We start from the raw sequence: 16,384 nt of genomic DNA, 5'->3' as shown, positions 1-16,384 counted from the left end.
AGAGGCTGGTTTGAAGTTGTCAATAGATAAATGTCAGTTCTGTTGTCCACAAGTGACCTACGTGGGACACATTGTGTCAGAGAATGGAATCGCAACAGACCCTGCCAAAGTGGAAGCAGTAACCAAATGGAAGCAGCCCACTGATCTTCCATCCTTGCAGTCCTTTTTAGGATTCTGTGGGTACTATCGTCGCTTCATAAAGAATTACTCGATCATAGTCAGACTGCTTACAGAACTATGCAAGGGTTACCCCCCGACTCAGAAGAAGAGAAAAGTAGCCAGGGTAGCAGACAAGACCTACTACAAAGTAAAGGAACCCTTCGGGGACAGGTGGGATCAGACATGCATAGAGGCGTTCAATAAAGTCATCCACTGCCTCACCGACGCACCTGTCTTAGCTTTCGCTGACCCGACAAAGCCCTATGTGTTACACATAGACGCCAGCCTTGAGGGCTTAGGGGCAGTTCTCAATCAAGAGTACCCAGAAGGGTTGAGACCAGTTGCTTTTGCAAGCCGGAAGCTCAGTTCCTCGGAGAGGAACTATCCAGTGCATCAGCTCGAATACCTTGCGCTTAAGTGGGGTGTGGTCGACAAATTTCATGATTACTTGTACGGAGCAAGTTTTACTGTGAGGACCGATAACAACCCCTTAACGTACATCCTCACAACCGCCAAGTTAAACGCAACCAGTCATCGTTGGCTTGCTGCTCTCTCGACGTACAACTTCACTCTTCAGTACCGACCAGGAAGTAGCAACATCGATGCCGATTCCTTGTCACGCAACCCACTTCCACACAATGATGAGTGGCAAAACCTTCCGCCTGACAGTGTTAAAGCTCTTTGTAAACAAGTCAGATGTGGAAAGCGAGTTGGAAAGCTCACCAGCTGTGCAGAGTCCTTAGGGGTATCTCCAGAGGCCATCCCTGAGTGTTATGTGTTTCCAACACGCTTGGATGTTGGTTGTCTTACCCAGATGAGCCAGAAGGACCTAGTCACAGCTCAAGATAACGACCCAGTAATTGCTCCGGTCAAGCAAGCAGTTAAGAACGGGCACTCGTTCCACTCAGTCAAGGGCGATGACCCCCGAGTCACACTGTTGCAGAAAGAGGCCAAAAAGTTGCTGATATCTGATGACCTGCTTTACAGAGTGACAAAAAGATCACCTGGTACAGTGGTACACCAACTCGTCCTTCCCTGCAAGTATGTCCCACTTGTACTCAGATCTCTCCACGATGAGTCTGGGCATCTGGGAGTGGAAAAAACAGTTGAACTTGTGAGAGACCGGTTCTACTGGCCTAAGATGGGAGCAGAGGTGGAACAGTACATAAAAAACTGTGGCAGATACATTGCACAAAAGACACCACCTCAGAGAGCTGCACCTTTAAACCAGATAACCAGTAAAGGTCCACTCGATCTGGTGTGCATTGATTTTCTATCGCTTGAACCTGATTCCCAGGGATTGGCAAATGTTCTTGTTGTGACTGATCATTTTACCAGATACGCCCAAGCTTTTCCTGCAAAAGACCAGAAAGCGTCAACTGTAGCCAAGATACTGTGTGAGCGTTACTTCGTGCACTATGAACTTCCTGCACGGATACATTCTGATCAAGGGCGGGATTTTGAAAGTAAACTGATTCAAGACCTCCTGAAAATGTTGGGGATCCGTAAGTCAAGAACAACACCGTACCATCCTCAGGGGGATCCACAACCCGAGAGGTTTAACCGTACACTTTTATCCATGCTTGGAACTCTGGATCCAAATCAAAAGCAGAAGTGGAGTCAGAACATCAGTCATTTGGTGCACGCCTATAACTGCACCAGAAATGAGGCAACTGGTTACTCACCTTATCTGCTCATGTTCGGGAGAGAAGCCCATTTACCTGTGGACATTTGTTTTGGAGTATCTGATGACAGTGGAAAAAGTGTGACGTACCAGCAGTATGTTACTAGGCTGAAAGCAGACCTCCACAAAGCCTACCAACTTGCTACAGAAGCTGCGGACAAGAATCACAGGAAAAATAAAAGAGCACATGACAAGCTAGTAAAAGACCAAGTCTTGGAAGAAGGAGACCGTGTGCTGCTGAGGAATTTCGGTGTCACTGGAAAACATAAGCTGAAAGATAAATGGAGGTCACTACCATACATTGTGGTTGGAAAGATGCCAAACCTCCCAGTCTACCAAGTGAAACCAGAAAGAGGAAATGGAGTTGTAAAGACAGTGCACCGCAATCATCTGTTACCCATCGGCTATTTAGTGAGACTGGCTACAGACAGTGATGCACCTGAGTTACCCCAGAGACCTGTGAACAGGAGAAAGCAGAAACTAACTCAAATCCCAACACAGAATGATGAAGGTATTCCACTGTCATCCGATTCTGATTATGAGGATGTTGATACACCAAGACCGCTTGTAATAGGGTGGAAAGATTTGTTGTCACAGCCAGAGTTATGCCCGAGACAACAAAGTCAAGTCACAGATGAAGTCCAAGTTCTTTCACCAGCCAGGAGCCTGGATAAAGTTGATGCAGTTTTAGAGACTGTTGATATTTCAGATGCTCATTTGCCTCCTGCCACTGATGCAGATGCACACAGAGATGTAGAAGAGGAAGCAGATGTAAATGAGGATGAAGTATCTGAAGAGGAACCCGTAGTTGAACGCTCCCAGCGAGTGAAGAAACCAGTTGTGAGATTGAGTTATGATCAACTGGGAGAACCCTCCGACCAGCCGTTGACTGTTTTAAGCCACGGTGTACTTGTTGGAAGCGGCACCTACAGAGACTCAAGATATCGCCCATGCCATATCGCCTAGTGCCACTCCATGACATTGTGTCCTGATTGTTTTAGTTCAAATCCTTTCAGTCAGTATAAGCAGATTCAGGTTGTTTAAACCTTTTAGTTTGATGAGGACATCAAATTTTTTAGAAAGGGGAGGATGTAGCCCGGTGTAAAAACAGTCAGGGACTAAAACAAGTTTGCCTAATAAAGTTAGGTGGATAAATCCAGTAAAGCAATTAAACTGAAAGTAATTTAGTTTAATGAAGAAAGAACAAAGGTTTAATTAAAAAGTAATCTAATCATAAATAAGGTAGGATGTTAATGTGTTAATGAGTAGCTCAAAATAAATAGATCTATATTGTTTTAAGGTAAACAGTGGATTTAAACTAAGTGAAAAATACACAGACTGTGCCTTTAGTTTCAGCTATTTTGTTTGTGATTGGTTACTGGGGTTATCAGTCAATAACACTTTTGGTGATTGGCTGCAGTTAAGGAAGAGAACCAGTAGGGGGGAGTAGAGAAAAACACATGGAGAAGAGAGACGCGGAGAAAAGAGAGGAGAGGAGGGAAAACGGAAAACAGACGTAGGAAAAGAGAGAACGAAGGAGTGGGAAGAACGCTGGGTTTGATAGCCTGGTGAATGTTTTATGTAAACAGTAGAAAAGTGTAGCTGTGAACTATCACACTGTTTTGCTTTTATCACAGTGGATTAAGTGAATGTTTGTTGTGAGCTGTGTCGCTGCTATGCTAACGTCAGTAAGTTGCTAGCCACGAGGACGGCGTTGCTAACTGAAGACTGTTTGCCACGTGAAGAGGACGGTTGCTCGCTGTGAGGAAGGCTGTTGCTCACTACGTGAGGAGGACGGTTTGCCTGCTTCGTGACGGGGATTTCGTCTCCGTTGCCGTTGGATTCATCTCTCGGACCTGAACTGTTTTTCCCGAACTACGAACTGTTTCTTCAAGGAAGACTTCGAACTGTAAGTTGGACTTTTCACGTCTTTGTTCGCTGAGGATAAAGATTTGGACGGCCGCACCGCACCCGAGCAACGTACAGGCCTGCTACTTTTATTATTTTGCGTGCGTGCGTGTGTGTGTGTGTGTGTGTGTGTGTGTGGGCCCACAGAAATGTTTAGAGTCTAATTGAGTTCAGTGTTGGATCTGAAGTTGTTTATTTTCTATAGGGGAATAGTGGTAAAAAGAAAAGGGAAGAAATAGGATATTCAAAGGGAATCTAAGTTGATTTGAGTGTGTTGTTAAAGTATATTTGTGTAAGCCAATTCAGTTTTGCCAGTAACTGGCCAGGTAATTTAAGTTTTGCTAACTAATTGCTCAGGTAATCTGATGATTTCAGTGTGGTCTAATATGGCAAGTGTTGATTTTTGGGGACTTTAAAGGGGCATAAAGTGTGTTATTGTTGTTATTTTTTCTTTGAACAAAAAGGGTAAATATTATTTGTACATTACTAAAAACGGTCAGTAAACTATTATTTTTCATTCAGAGAAGTTGTCTGGGGTCAGTTATTTAAAATACATCATTGTGAGTGTAAATAGATTGTGTATTACTAGGGTAATATAATTTTCACCCATAACAGGTAAACCTTTATGGTAGCTACCTTAAGAAACCGAACTCAAACACCCCTTCATCTTAGTTTAAGGTTATTTATAGCTACTATAGCGTGTTGGGGTGCTACACTAGGCCGACAGATAGGCTAGGCTTGGTGTGTCGGTGCCTATAGATGAGAAGATTGATACCTCACTCTCTTGATTGGTGCAGTGACTTTGTGGAGGTACTGCTGATTGCCTGGCAACTTCATGGTTGCAACCAACACCGAGAAGTCACTGCAACCAGCCAATTAAAAGTCCTGCAGATAAACGTCCTGTGAAACCTCAACTTGTCATTTTTTACTCTTTTTAGTTTTTGTGTGGATTAAACAAACAACTTGTCAATTTAACTTTAACTTTATTTAGCTTTAAAGGTGCTGGTGGTCAGATTTTGTTACCTTGGGACGGAGCCAGGCTAGCTGTTTCCCTCTGTTTTCAGTCTTTGTGCTAAGCTAAGCTAACTGGGCGCAGTTTCATATTTACCATACAGACATGAGAATCTCAGCAAGACAGCAAATGAGTATATTTTTCAAAAGGTTGAACTAGATGTCAAGGTTGACAAGGTCGGCGTTAGCCTCAGCACTCTTTTACTTAAAGTTGCTGTACACCAGCACTATAGTATTGTATATTAATATGCATAGGGCAGATCAACACCATCAACTTCTCTATTCTGGCAGCAGATACCACTTAATTGGCACCGCATGAGTGATAACGTTTCACTAATCCTATGAGACTGTCTCTGGCACGTCTTTGCTGTATGTATGGATGTTTCTTAGAGAAAAAAAATCGAGGGAGACGGATCAGAGGTTCAGCGCACATCACAAGTTACCCCTCCTATTTCTATGCAAACAAGGTCCACTAATCCATCGGGAAATTACTGTAAATTAGCTATTTCCCTCTGAGCCTGCACCACAACACATCCATGTGAGGATCTGCATTGAAAGAGCATGTTCAAGAATCACATATTTACATTTACATATCAATGAAATGTCGCCTTTAAATAGGAAAGTGCACATTTTTGTACATATAAATGATTTAAAGTGCAGGGGCTCATAATGAGGGCTGAACTCACTTGATCTACTTATTTGATCAAAAAAGGCATTTCTTTTCTTTTCATTTGAAGGAGCTGGTCCTTGCACCCATTCACTTTTGATGATTAATTCAAAGCAGGGGAGGCAGATTAAGCATTTCAAAGTATGTAACAAGGCAGAAGACAGAGAGGAAGGAGATAAAAGCGCTGAGCGAAAGAGGGATCAGGAGCAGGAACGAGCTAAGAGAGAGAAAGTGATACAGATGGGGAAATTGAAAGATTGGCGCTTCTGTTTCTCCAGTCTGTTAGTTCTGTGTCTTTGTGGGCTCTCTCCTGGGAAACGGAGGATATAACCCTCTAAAGTCTCCCCGTTTCATGTAGGGTCAAGATCTTTTTGATCAGGGGTGACTGAGGATAAAAGCGCAAGAGGGGGTTGCTGGGAGAGTGGGGGAAAAGTAGGCGAGAGTGAAACTGAGGAGAGAAGAATAGAGGATGAGTGACAGAAGATGGGGTTTGAAGGAAAGAGGAGGAGGCGGGATGGGGTGTCTGAGTTTGATGGGAAGATGAGGTGGACAGACAAGGATTTCACGCTGTCTGCTTTGCCACAGAGCTGGAGGGGGAACTTCAGAGGAGCAGTTATAGGAAGGATGTTTCTCAATCACCATCCTCAAGAGCCAGTGTGCCAAAGTTTATTGCGGCAATAGTTTCGTGGCTCGAAAATAAGGGCAGAGACTGAGAGAGGGTTTCATATGGCAAGAAAAACAAGAGTCAGCAGTTGTTGGTGTGCATCTGCATGTGTGTGTGCAGCTGTTGTGGTGACACACATGACATGACATGGCAGACACAGAGGTTGCTTCCATATTGACTCTCTCAGAGAGAGATAGAGGGGGGGGGGGAGGGGGGGGACTCGACATCATAAGCTTGATATTGATTACAGAGACTATGAGATGCATGGGTGACATCTGATACTGCAGCCATATGTCCGCAGGAAATCACTGTGACCACCACACACACACATGCTTATCTCCGCCTGTTGTAGAAGATGCCCTCCTTTTTACAGTCTTTCCTATGGAGGACGGAACCAGCCTAATTAAAAAATGAACAAATAAATTAAATAATATATTGGCTTGGAGGTTCCCAGTCTGAACGAGCTCATCCTTGGGGAGGAACCAGCGGTGGGTCATCTACGGTGGTTCAGCTTCAGCCGGTTAATCTGCACGGAGCCGAGAATGAAGAAAAGAATACAGAAATAAATACGTTTTGGGGAAATAAATAGGGGCGATATGCAAAGGGAAAATCATGCATAAAGAGATATATAGATAAAAATACAATTTAATAATGAATAAATCAGGGCTGCCCCTTCTTAATCGATTAGTCGACTAATCGGTTGATTTGGTCTTAGTCGACTAAGATTTCTTTAGTCAATTAGTTGTTTTTATGCTTTTTCATGCTGAGAGACTTATTTCCAAGAAACTTAGGAGCACATCTCTGGCAAACACAAGATTTAAAGTGGTGCTTTTTTGTGATTCCTTGTGGAGAAACTCTGTTTCACAGATTTGTCGATTAAATCAACTAATCGATTAGTCGACAAAATCATACGAGCGTTAGTCGACTAAGAATTTCTTTGGTCTAGGACAGCTCTAAAATAAATACATCCATCCATTATCTGTAACCGCTTATCCTATTCAGGTTTAGAATACCGTAAATACATTAGAAAGAAATTAATTTAAAATAGATAAAAACAAAATAAGTACAAAAATAAATAAATACATTTCAATGTAATAAAATTAATAAATAAATAAATTAAAGTGAAAATTAAAAAGAAGAGTAGATAGATAGGGGACACAATACTTCTATTTAAATGGTTCATATTTTGTTTCACTTTGTTTAGCTCTTTTTTTTTACTGTGTTAGCTGGTGCATCTTGTTTTTTGCACTATCCCCATTGTTGCTGTACACTGCAAATTTCCCCATTGCGGGACTAATAAAAGAATATCTTATCTTATCTTATATATTCAAATTTTTTATTGGCACAGAAAGTACAATGAAGCAGTACTATATAGCAGTAACTATAAAGGAGTCAGTATTTTACGTTTTACACGTTTGAAACAGTGTTATCCTAGACAGATATTTCCTAACCCCCCCTGTTCCTCATCTTATCTTATCTTAAAGAAGCAAATTAATTGATGTCACATTTTTATCAATTAATTAATGCTTGCATTTTTTTTTTTTTATATTTTTGGTTCATTTAGTGGTATATTTATTTATTTATCGAGTCATTTATTTATTTATTTACTCATGTTTAATAAAGGAATATCTTATCTTATCTTATCTTAAAGACGCAAATTAATTGACGTCACATTTTTATCAATTAATTGATGCTTACATTTATTTTTTACATTTTAAGTTCATTTAATGGCATATTTATTTATTTATCGAGTCATTAATTTATTTATTTACTCATTTTGACTTTTTTTTCATGCAGCATGATGATTTAACACACATGTTCGTGCATTTCCACTCTTCCACTCACACACACACACATGCACACGTTGTTATTATGTTTGCATAATAATAATTACTGCAAAAGCAGAAGAGTGTCATTTTATGAAATCGGTGTCATATAATCCTCCTCTAGTGCTGCTCTCATAAGATTCCCCTCTGCAGAGCATCATGTTGAGTGTGTGTACTGCACCTTTAAACAGCAGGCGTGGCTCTCCTACTACGACCCGCCTCTTATGCATAACAGCCAACTCTCCTTCACCCGGATCATATAGTGCAGTAGTCGGCAAAGAAAGTGACCACAGCCGAAGCCTATCCATCCAACCCGTCTGAGCTGCGTTGACTGCGACCAAACGGACTCATTCAACCTTCAACTACTGTTTACAACCAGGAAAAAAAAGACACCCAGCGGCTGCACATTGGAGGCAGTTTTACGCGTACATCGTAGCTGCTGCTGCTTTTTGGACACTTTATATTTTTTGCGCACGGCGGATCTATGAAGACGCGGGCAGGTTTTTCACTCTCAACACCAGGTAATAACTCTTTTTATTTCAACTTCTCTCGTGGTAGGATGTTTAATACACAGGGTTGGCTTAATGAGTGAAAGTTGTTTTTTTTTTGCAGCTTTCTTCCCAGCTGCTTAATTAACTGATCAGCGCTTTTTTTGTTAGTCGCAGCTGAATTCTTTGAGCTTTGAGCTTGAGAGTTGAATCTGAGGAGGAGCAAAATATAAACTACTTTACATACAATTGAGCATGTTCATTGGTAGGCAGGACTAGTAGGCTACCTGTCCATCCAATTAATCTATTTCAATCTAATTTAATCACTCTATTTGCTGCTGAGCAGTCAGCAGAAAATAGAAACCCCTCCTCTCTCCTCCTCTCTCTCTCTCTCTCTGTCTCTCTGTCACAGTATACTACTAAAGCACTGTTATGTAATGAAACACTGTTGCGAAACTTGGAACTTCTCAGCAGCAAAAACACACCGAGTGGTTTAACTATTAACTTTGCAACATTTTGAGCATTTAAAGGATACTCTGTGTTTGTTTGTTTTTCCTGAGAAATCACCAGTTTTTGTTCCAATGCGTATAATAGTTGCCAGTGACCTTATAAGGACACTGGTTGTAAGTCTTAATTGGCACACCATGTTCTTTTCTGATAGGCTACAGGTACACAGATTATCTGATGCACTTTAGTGGGTGTTTTTAATCTGGTACACTTGAGTGGATGTGTTTCTTTTTAATTGTAGGATAATATTGAGCTGTTGCATCCAAAATAGCTGCATTATTACGCATGGCCACAAAATCAACTCAACATGTCCACAGACAGGGGGTGTGTGATTATTATGATGAGAATAAGGCTGATCCTGTTATACCTCTTATCTCCATGCAGACAGAGGGAACAGGGAGTGACAAGAGCATGTTCAAGAATCATATATTTATATTTACATATATATATCTTATATTTTATATTTACATATCAATGAAATGTTGCCTTTTTAAATAGGAAAGTGCACATTTTTGTACATATAAATGATTTAAAGTGCAGGGGGCACTTAATCTGGTACACTTGGAGTGGATGTTTTTTTCTTTGATTGTTTATTATAGGATAATATTGAACTGGAAGAAACATCCAAAATAGCTGCATTATTAAACATGGCCACAAAATCACCCCCCAACATGTCCACAGACAGTGGGTGTGATTTAATATGATGAGAATATGGCTGATCCTGTTACCTGTTATCAAGATTCAGGTTGTACAGGTACAAACGTGTGAAATACTTTTTGCTGGGAAGCTCCATTAAAATAATAAGTTACATTACATTTATACATTACAATTATAAAGAAGAAATACTTTGTACAAGGGCATATTAGGAATATATATTAAGAAAATATACAGTATAAGATATAAAAAATGTTTCCTCTCCATGCAGACAGAGGGACCAGGGAGTGATTCACCCCCCTGCCTGCAGCCCCCATGCCGGGCATTAGCTCCACCGCGCCTCGGTATGAAAACTGGGACATGGACCACCTCGACCACTACCAGCATTATTTCTACGACGACCACCACGACCCGGACGAGGATTTCTTCAAGTCCACCACAGCTCCCAGTGAGGACATATGGAAGAAATTCGAGCTGGTGCCGACCCCGCCCATGTCTCCTATCCGGGCTGCGGTGGAGGGGTCTGCAGGCAGCAGGGTCGGGCTGCTGCACCACCCGTCTCTGGGGGACAAACTGGAGTGGGTGTCTCAGTTCTTGGGTCAGGAGGATGAGCAGCAGCAACAGCAGCAGCAGCAGGAGCTGCCCTGCAAGCTCACCGCCACGGCCAGCGACTCCTTCGGCAACCTGAGCTCCATCATCCTCCAGGACTGCATGTGGAGCGGCTTCTCTGCAGGACAGCAGCTGGAGAGAGTTGTAGGAGGGAGCTGTCCCGGGACGGGGACCGGGACCGGGAGCGCTGCGGCGAAAGTCTCAGCCGGCTCTGCGGTCACATCTCCGGGGAGGGTTCAGCAGTGTGCACCCGGAGATGCCTCGGCTCTCAGCGGACTAGCTGCGGACTGCGTGGACCCAGCTGCGGTGCTCACTTTCCCGTTAACCGGTGGATGCAAGAAGCAAGTGTCCTCTGGTTCCGACTCTCACACCGACTCATCAGGTCAGTAACATGTAACATATATTACTATAATAGCTCTTCTTTGACTTCTAGTTTGTCTGTGGTGAAGTAAAGCTTTATGGTTGTTACTATATCCTTATTTGTAGTGAGTTTAGTGACCATAATCACACCTTCTTATGGTAGTTTTTTAGACTCATCAGGTCAGTGACAGACGGAATATGCAACACTTTTCTGTATATTACTATAACATATCTTCTTTGACTTCTAGTTTGTCTGTGGTGAAGTAAGCTTTATGGTTAGCCACATCTTTTTATGGTAGCTTTTTCATGATATTTCAATAATATTCCTTTCATTTTACACTTACTTTTCTATTTGCTTGCACAAAGTATATGCAACTTAGGGGCTTTTCTGTATATTCTGTATATTCCTATAATAGCTGTTCTTTGACTTCTAGTTTGTCTGTGCTGAAGTAAGCTTTATGGTTGTTACTATATCCTTATTTGTAGTGGGTTTAGTGACCATAATGGCACCTTTTTATGGTAGTTTTCTCATGATATTTCAATAATATTCCTTTAATTTTACTTTTCTATTTGCTTGCACAAAGTATTTTTTTGTAAGTGTGACTTATAGGACTTTATTTGACATCAGAATGTCATGCTTCTTTCTTTCATTTTAGTTTTTACTTTGATTAGCCCATTATCTGGAAAAAAAAAAAGGGGTTGGCATGGCACATGATGACTGCATTGCGTTACCTTGGTGCATGCAACACATGCTTCAAGCCCTGAGAGCGACACGCCCATTGAAACATCTGCTGCTTGGCATGGCTCCAGCAGACCAGCTGCTACCTCTCTCTCCCTGTTCCTCCAGTCTGACTTATGATAACAATATCCTCCCCAGCAGTCCCTAGCTGGCTCAGATCTGACATGAATTCATTACTCATTATTATTGGAACTTCATGTAATTTGGAGGGGAAAGAAAATCAACGCTGTTTTAGTTATTATTATTGTCTAGCCAAAATTTTCCCTGACTCCAGATTACATTTTTTTCCCCCCCCAATTTCTACTCCGTGAACCCATATGATTGAGATTGGTATGTAGGCTGCCATGTGATGTTGAGCTCGGACCATGCATAATGGTGTGTGGAATGTCACAAAGGGAACTTGTTGCTGCATTCCTCCACTCCAACAGGCTGCAGCGCCAATTGTGTCAGTGGGGTGGATTTGGTCCGAGCCAGCCCGGGCTGTGAATAGAGCGGGATTAGCCGTTTTAGGAGGTCGGCTAGGCGTGCAGAATTTCTTTGACCTGAGTTTGAGGCCATGTTTCACACCGTTTCAGGGGGTAATGTGCGCTCAAAGAAGAGGAGAATGAGCAATCGTAAATGCATGTAAGCTCCAATAAAGAGCCATATGGGGCTATTTGAGGGAATCAATTGTGTTTGCTTTGTGATATAAGATGACATATAAGGATTGTTGTACATAATCGGCAGGCAAATCTCTTTGTCCGTCCCCTCTTTACTGTTATTCATATAGAGATTACTACTTTTCTGAGCAGTCAAATCCGCAGAGGTGCAATTACTTTAAAAGTGTGTTTCAATTTACAAGAGAATTGAAAATCTCCCGGGAGTCTTGTCAGTTGGCGGGAATCAAGTCGATAAGACCTCTCCTCGTGTTTAATACCCTGTTTCCACTCTAGTAAATAGAGCAGCAAATGGTTTTAAACGTGCGCAGCGTTGATTATTAGTCAGCTCATTTTTAACGGGAAGAGTTGTTGATTTGCACCTGAGTGCTTCTCAAACTAACCTGTCTCTCTCATCCTCACTCGGTCCACATGAGTGGAGAGAGGAAGCTGACAGTGTTGTGAGATCATTATGAGTGAAGTTCATTTCTACAGAAACATTTAATTGGTTGAAGGAGGCAGTGAGTGTGTCCAGGGAGGTGGCTCCTTATGTGACTCATCTTTCCAGCTGTCACCTGCAGTCATTAACCATGTATTTTTTTTATATAAGCACATAATTTAATACATGCATGTCTTGCTCTTCCAGATGATGAAGATGACAAAGATGAGGATGAAGAAGAGATCGACGTGGTGACAGTGGAGCACAAGCAGCAACGCAAACCTCGTCGACTGGTCAACGCTCGCAAACCGGTGACCATAACGGTGCGAGCTGACCCTATGGACCCCGGCATGAAGCGTTTCCACATCTCCATCCACCAACAGCAGCACAACTACGCTGCCCCCTCGCCGGACACACTTCCGCCAGTTGAGCCGCCTCGGAAGAGGGTACGGCAGGAGGCGTCCTCCCAGGTCACCCAGCCGCACCAGAACTCTCATTACCACCAGCCGCGGCCCGGCCACGCCCCTCTGAACTTAGACAGGAAGTCTCATGGGACCGCGACTGGAGTCAGGTCGGAGTCGCCTACCCTCAGCGCCTACTCGCCTACCTCCTCCTCATCACCTTCGTCTCCTCCCTCCTCGTCCTCTTCCTCCTCGGCGTCCCATTCCCAAAGCTCCCCCTCGAAGCCCCACTCCTTCTGCCACCTCTCCAGCCCCCAGTCGTCCGACTGCGAGGACACGGACAAGCGCAAGGCGCACAACTTTCTAGAGCGCAAGCGACGGAATGACCTGCGCTCGCGTTTCCTGTCGCTGCGGGACGAGATCCCGGGCCTAGCGGACTGCCCCAAGACGCCGAAGGTGGCGATCCTGACGCGGGCCACAGAGTACCTGCAGCAGCTGCATGTCAGCGAGAGGCAGAAGGCTCAGGAGAGGAAGCAGCTGAAATCCCGGCAGCTGCAGCTGCTGCAGAGGCTGGCGCTGCTCAAACGCTCCTGAGCGACGGGGGTGGGGGGGGGAGGGTCGGCTGTCACCACACACACGTACACTCACAGAACTGAGCTACATGAAGGAGAAAAGACACTAATGTTCACTTTGAATTGGTCACGTTGGAATAGTGCGGGTGGATTTATTTTTTTTTGTTTTCTATTTTTGTGGTTTGCACATTAGCTTCTGAGTGATTGACGAGGCCGATCAGGACAGCGAGCTAGGGACTGATCTTACGGGGGCATCTTACAGGCAGATTAACATGTCCATGGTTACTCAATATAGGTTTGTCAAACTGTTATATTTCCCCTTGCTGAAAAAAATGTTAAAAAACCGTTGCTTGCTACGGGAAGACTTGCTGTGAATGCAGCAGCTTCTAGTTGATAAACTGCTACAACTGTGCTGTCTAACTGCTGCATGGTCTGGTCAGACGTTTCCTTGATTGTGATGGTGCACAGCAGAGATGTCTCCTCTTTCTGCCTGTCATCAGTCTAAAGCCCCTGAAGTTTCTCTGTATTAGTTTTCTTTACAGTCTCCTGCTCCTTAGCGCTCTGCATATCTACAACTTGCACTTTTTTGTGCCTTGTTTTCTGCTCTTTTCCATTTTTCTTTCTTTTCTCTCATTCTCCATAGCATCTCGTTCTTTTCTTCACACTTTGTTCCTCTTCAGCTTCTAGCTTTATGCTTGCTGATCATGGGAACGCAGGGAGCTGTAGTGGGACTGTATTGAGCCATGCAACAGCGATGTCACAACTGTTCTGCACCTCTGGAATAGCTCAGGTTTAAGTCCTAACTTCTGTGCCTGCAGGTTTTCCATTCAGTGTTGCATCATAAATGCTTCAACAGCAGCAACCATGCCGGAACAGTAACGACCAGTTTTGTAGCATCATTTGGAGAAAAATATGTTGCCATACAGGCATTGTTTGAGATTTATCCTATTTTCAATCAATATCTGCTAAAAAAAAACACTATAAAGATCTTTAACCAAGATTTCTCTTTATTGTTGTTGTGCCATGGAGACCAGCCAAAAGGTGAATGTTGGCTTCAAACCATCAACCAAAAGAAACTCTTAGAGAATGGCTTAAATTTGAATCTGTATGTTTTAAGCAACATCAAAAATGCCAACTTTTTCGCTTTGAGATGAAGCCCAGTGAGGTCCAACTGTACATTTCTTTCATCTTGCTGTCTGATATATTTGTAAATTGTTTTGCATTTGATGTAATGCCTATAGAAGCCTTTCAATGTACGTAGACTATCCTGTTGGATGTTATGTATATAGTACCCTGACTGTACAGTCCCTTCCAAACCAAAACCAGAGCTGTCTACTATACTCATCCTAGTTTTTGTTCGGCCCCGCGTCCTAAACCGGGGCCAAGCTTGCTGGCTTTTCAAAGATAACTCAAAGCTTCTATTTTTGTTAATAAAATGATTATGAAAAAAGAGTCAAAATAAAACACGTACTGAACATTGATCACACTAGACACTTTGTCACCACATTTGTTTGTTTGTTTTTTTGCAATGCCTGTTTGTTTTCTTTACTGTTCATTGCGTTTTCTGTCTCTGGGGTTTCTTTTATTTGTACAAGTCAAGAGTTGACAAAAGTTTTATACTATATTTTCCTACCGAGTTGTGTTTCAGTGTGAGCTAATGACTGTTTTTGTTGTTGTAGCTGGCAGGGCTTTATTGGTGGTTATGTGCTGAAAATTGGCATGTGTAGTCTGCTTTTTCTCTGTGGGGTGGAAAGCACCTGAACGCTCCTGTATTCAATCCAATCACTATAGCTGTAGCTCTCTCTTAAATCTGGCGCGGGTGGTGAGGAGGGAGGGCGACATAAGAGGATCTGCCGATTAAACTTCTGGCTGTGTGTAGCCTTTAGTGACCTTACTGCTTTCTCTCTGCTTTTTTTTTTTTTTTTTTGCAAACCTGGTGCTCCCTATTGTTCCCATAAGCCATGCAACAGAGAACACTGTAGCCCTGGATCGAGTACTGTAAATGACTCGGTCATGACGAGTAGCATGCTCTGCTCTTACCAGCACTCAGGAAACTCCCACGTAGCCTGTAGCTCTTGTGATGGAGCCAAAGGCTGTGCTCGAGGAAAACACCCCCCCCTGCTATAATATGCTGTAACATAATGCCAGACCCACACGGACAGAAAGAGAGCATCAAGGGAATCAAGATGTACCTGAACGAATACAGGATATCATTAATATTCCTTTCCTTCTTCTAAATCAGCTGTAATATTTTTTTCTGCTAATTAATTCAGCACAAACCACCATTAGCCCTGATTTTTTTTCTCAATATGGGTGCACCCACAGCAGTGGTTTGCCCAATTTTTTTTAATTTGTTTGACTTGTGTTGGTCACTGGTCTCTGCTGTTGGCACAGTCACGGTGGACGTTGCTTACTTATTTTTGGGAGTTTAACTATGGTGATTTTGGAGCCTTGTTTCAGCACTTTGTTTTTTCTGTACCTCATAAGCCTCTATGTATGAAGAGTAAGTCAGAAAAATAATAAATTCATGGTTTGACATCATAAATGACCTGTTTGCTTCATCTGTTTGTCTCTTTCACACACACAATAATAATCATCTAGCTATACAGTGTATTTGTTGTTTAATTTATAGCTGCACACAGCTACAATTAAATGAGTTTTATTATATTGCACACATTTATTTCCCATTCAAACCACCTGTATGAGTGAACACACATCTCCCTCTCCCCCAACCGCCATTTGTTCTGAGCAGTCTCCGAGGTAACTGATCCTGGCATCTTTGCCATGGCAACGAGCATCCTTGCTGCAGAGCTCCCAACAGTTTCCATAGAGACAAATTATAACTACACATGCAAAACCTCTATGGAAAAGGCATTTTTACAAATTGTTATCAACAATCTGATCTGTTTCACAAATGCAGCAATAAGGGAGAGATAAGACACCTTATTGACTTGATTGAACTGGTTTTTGATTATAGTTCATTAACATGTAAAGCTGCTGATACCAATCAAGAGTGTTTAATTTAAACCAGTGAGGCTCAAATGTTAAAATAATTACATTT

The 16,384-nt window shown here is 42.6% G+C and overlaps 1 protein-coding gene across 1 annotated transcript; it reads left to right on the top strand.

Annotated features, from left to right (window-relative positions):
• The first annotated feature begins 8,121 nt into the window (after nucleotides 1-8,121).
• myclb (MYCL proto-oncogene, bHLH transcription factor b) lies at nucleotides 8,122-15,868 on the top strand. The gene is made up of 3 exons (XM_037795377.1): nucleotides 8,122-8,440; nucleotides 9,840-10,559; nucleotides 12,558-15,868. The coding sequence occupies exons 2-3, from the start codon at nucleotides 9,884-9,886 to the stop codon at nucleotides 13,343-13,345; spliced, it is 1,464 nt and encodes a 487-aa protein (XP_037651305.1). The 5' UTR covers nucleotides 8,122-8,440; nucleotides 9,840-9,883; the 3' UTR covers nucleotides 13,346-15,868.
• Nucleotides 15,869-16,384: the final 516 nt, after the last annotated feature.

Source organism: Sebastes umbrosus, chromosome 15 (genome assembly GCF_015220745.1).
Source record: "Sebastes umbrosus isolate fSebUmb1 chromosome 15, fSebUmb1.pri, whole genome shotgun sequence".
NCBI lineage: Eukaryota > Metazoa > Chordata > Actinopteri > Perciformes > Sebastidae > Sebastes > Sebastes umbrosus.
Note: the sequence above shows the minus strand (reverse complement) of the source record. Positions and strands in the feature narration are given on the sequence as shown.

Bases quoted from the DNA above. Each gene is read 5' to 3' on its own strand.
- myclb (XM_037795377.1), top strand. From the start codon at position 9,884: ATGCCGGGCATTAGCTCCACCGCGCCTCGGTATGAAAACTGGGACATG. The intron at 10,560-12,557 runs GTCAGTAACATG...TTGCTCTTCCAG, and splicing joins CTCTCACACCGACTCATCAG to ATGATGAAGATGACAAAGAT.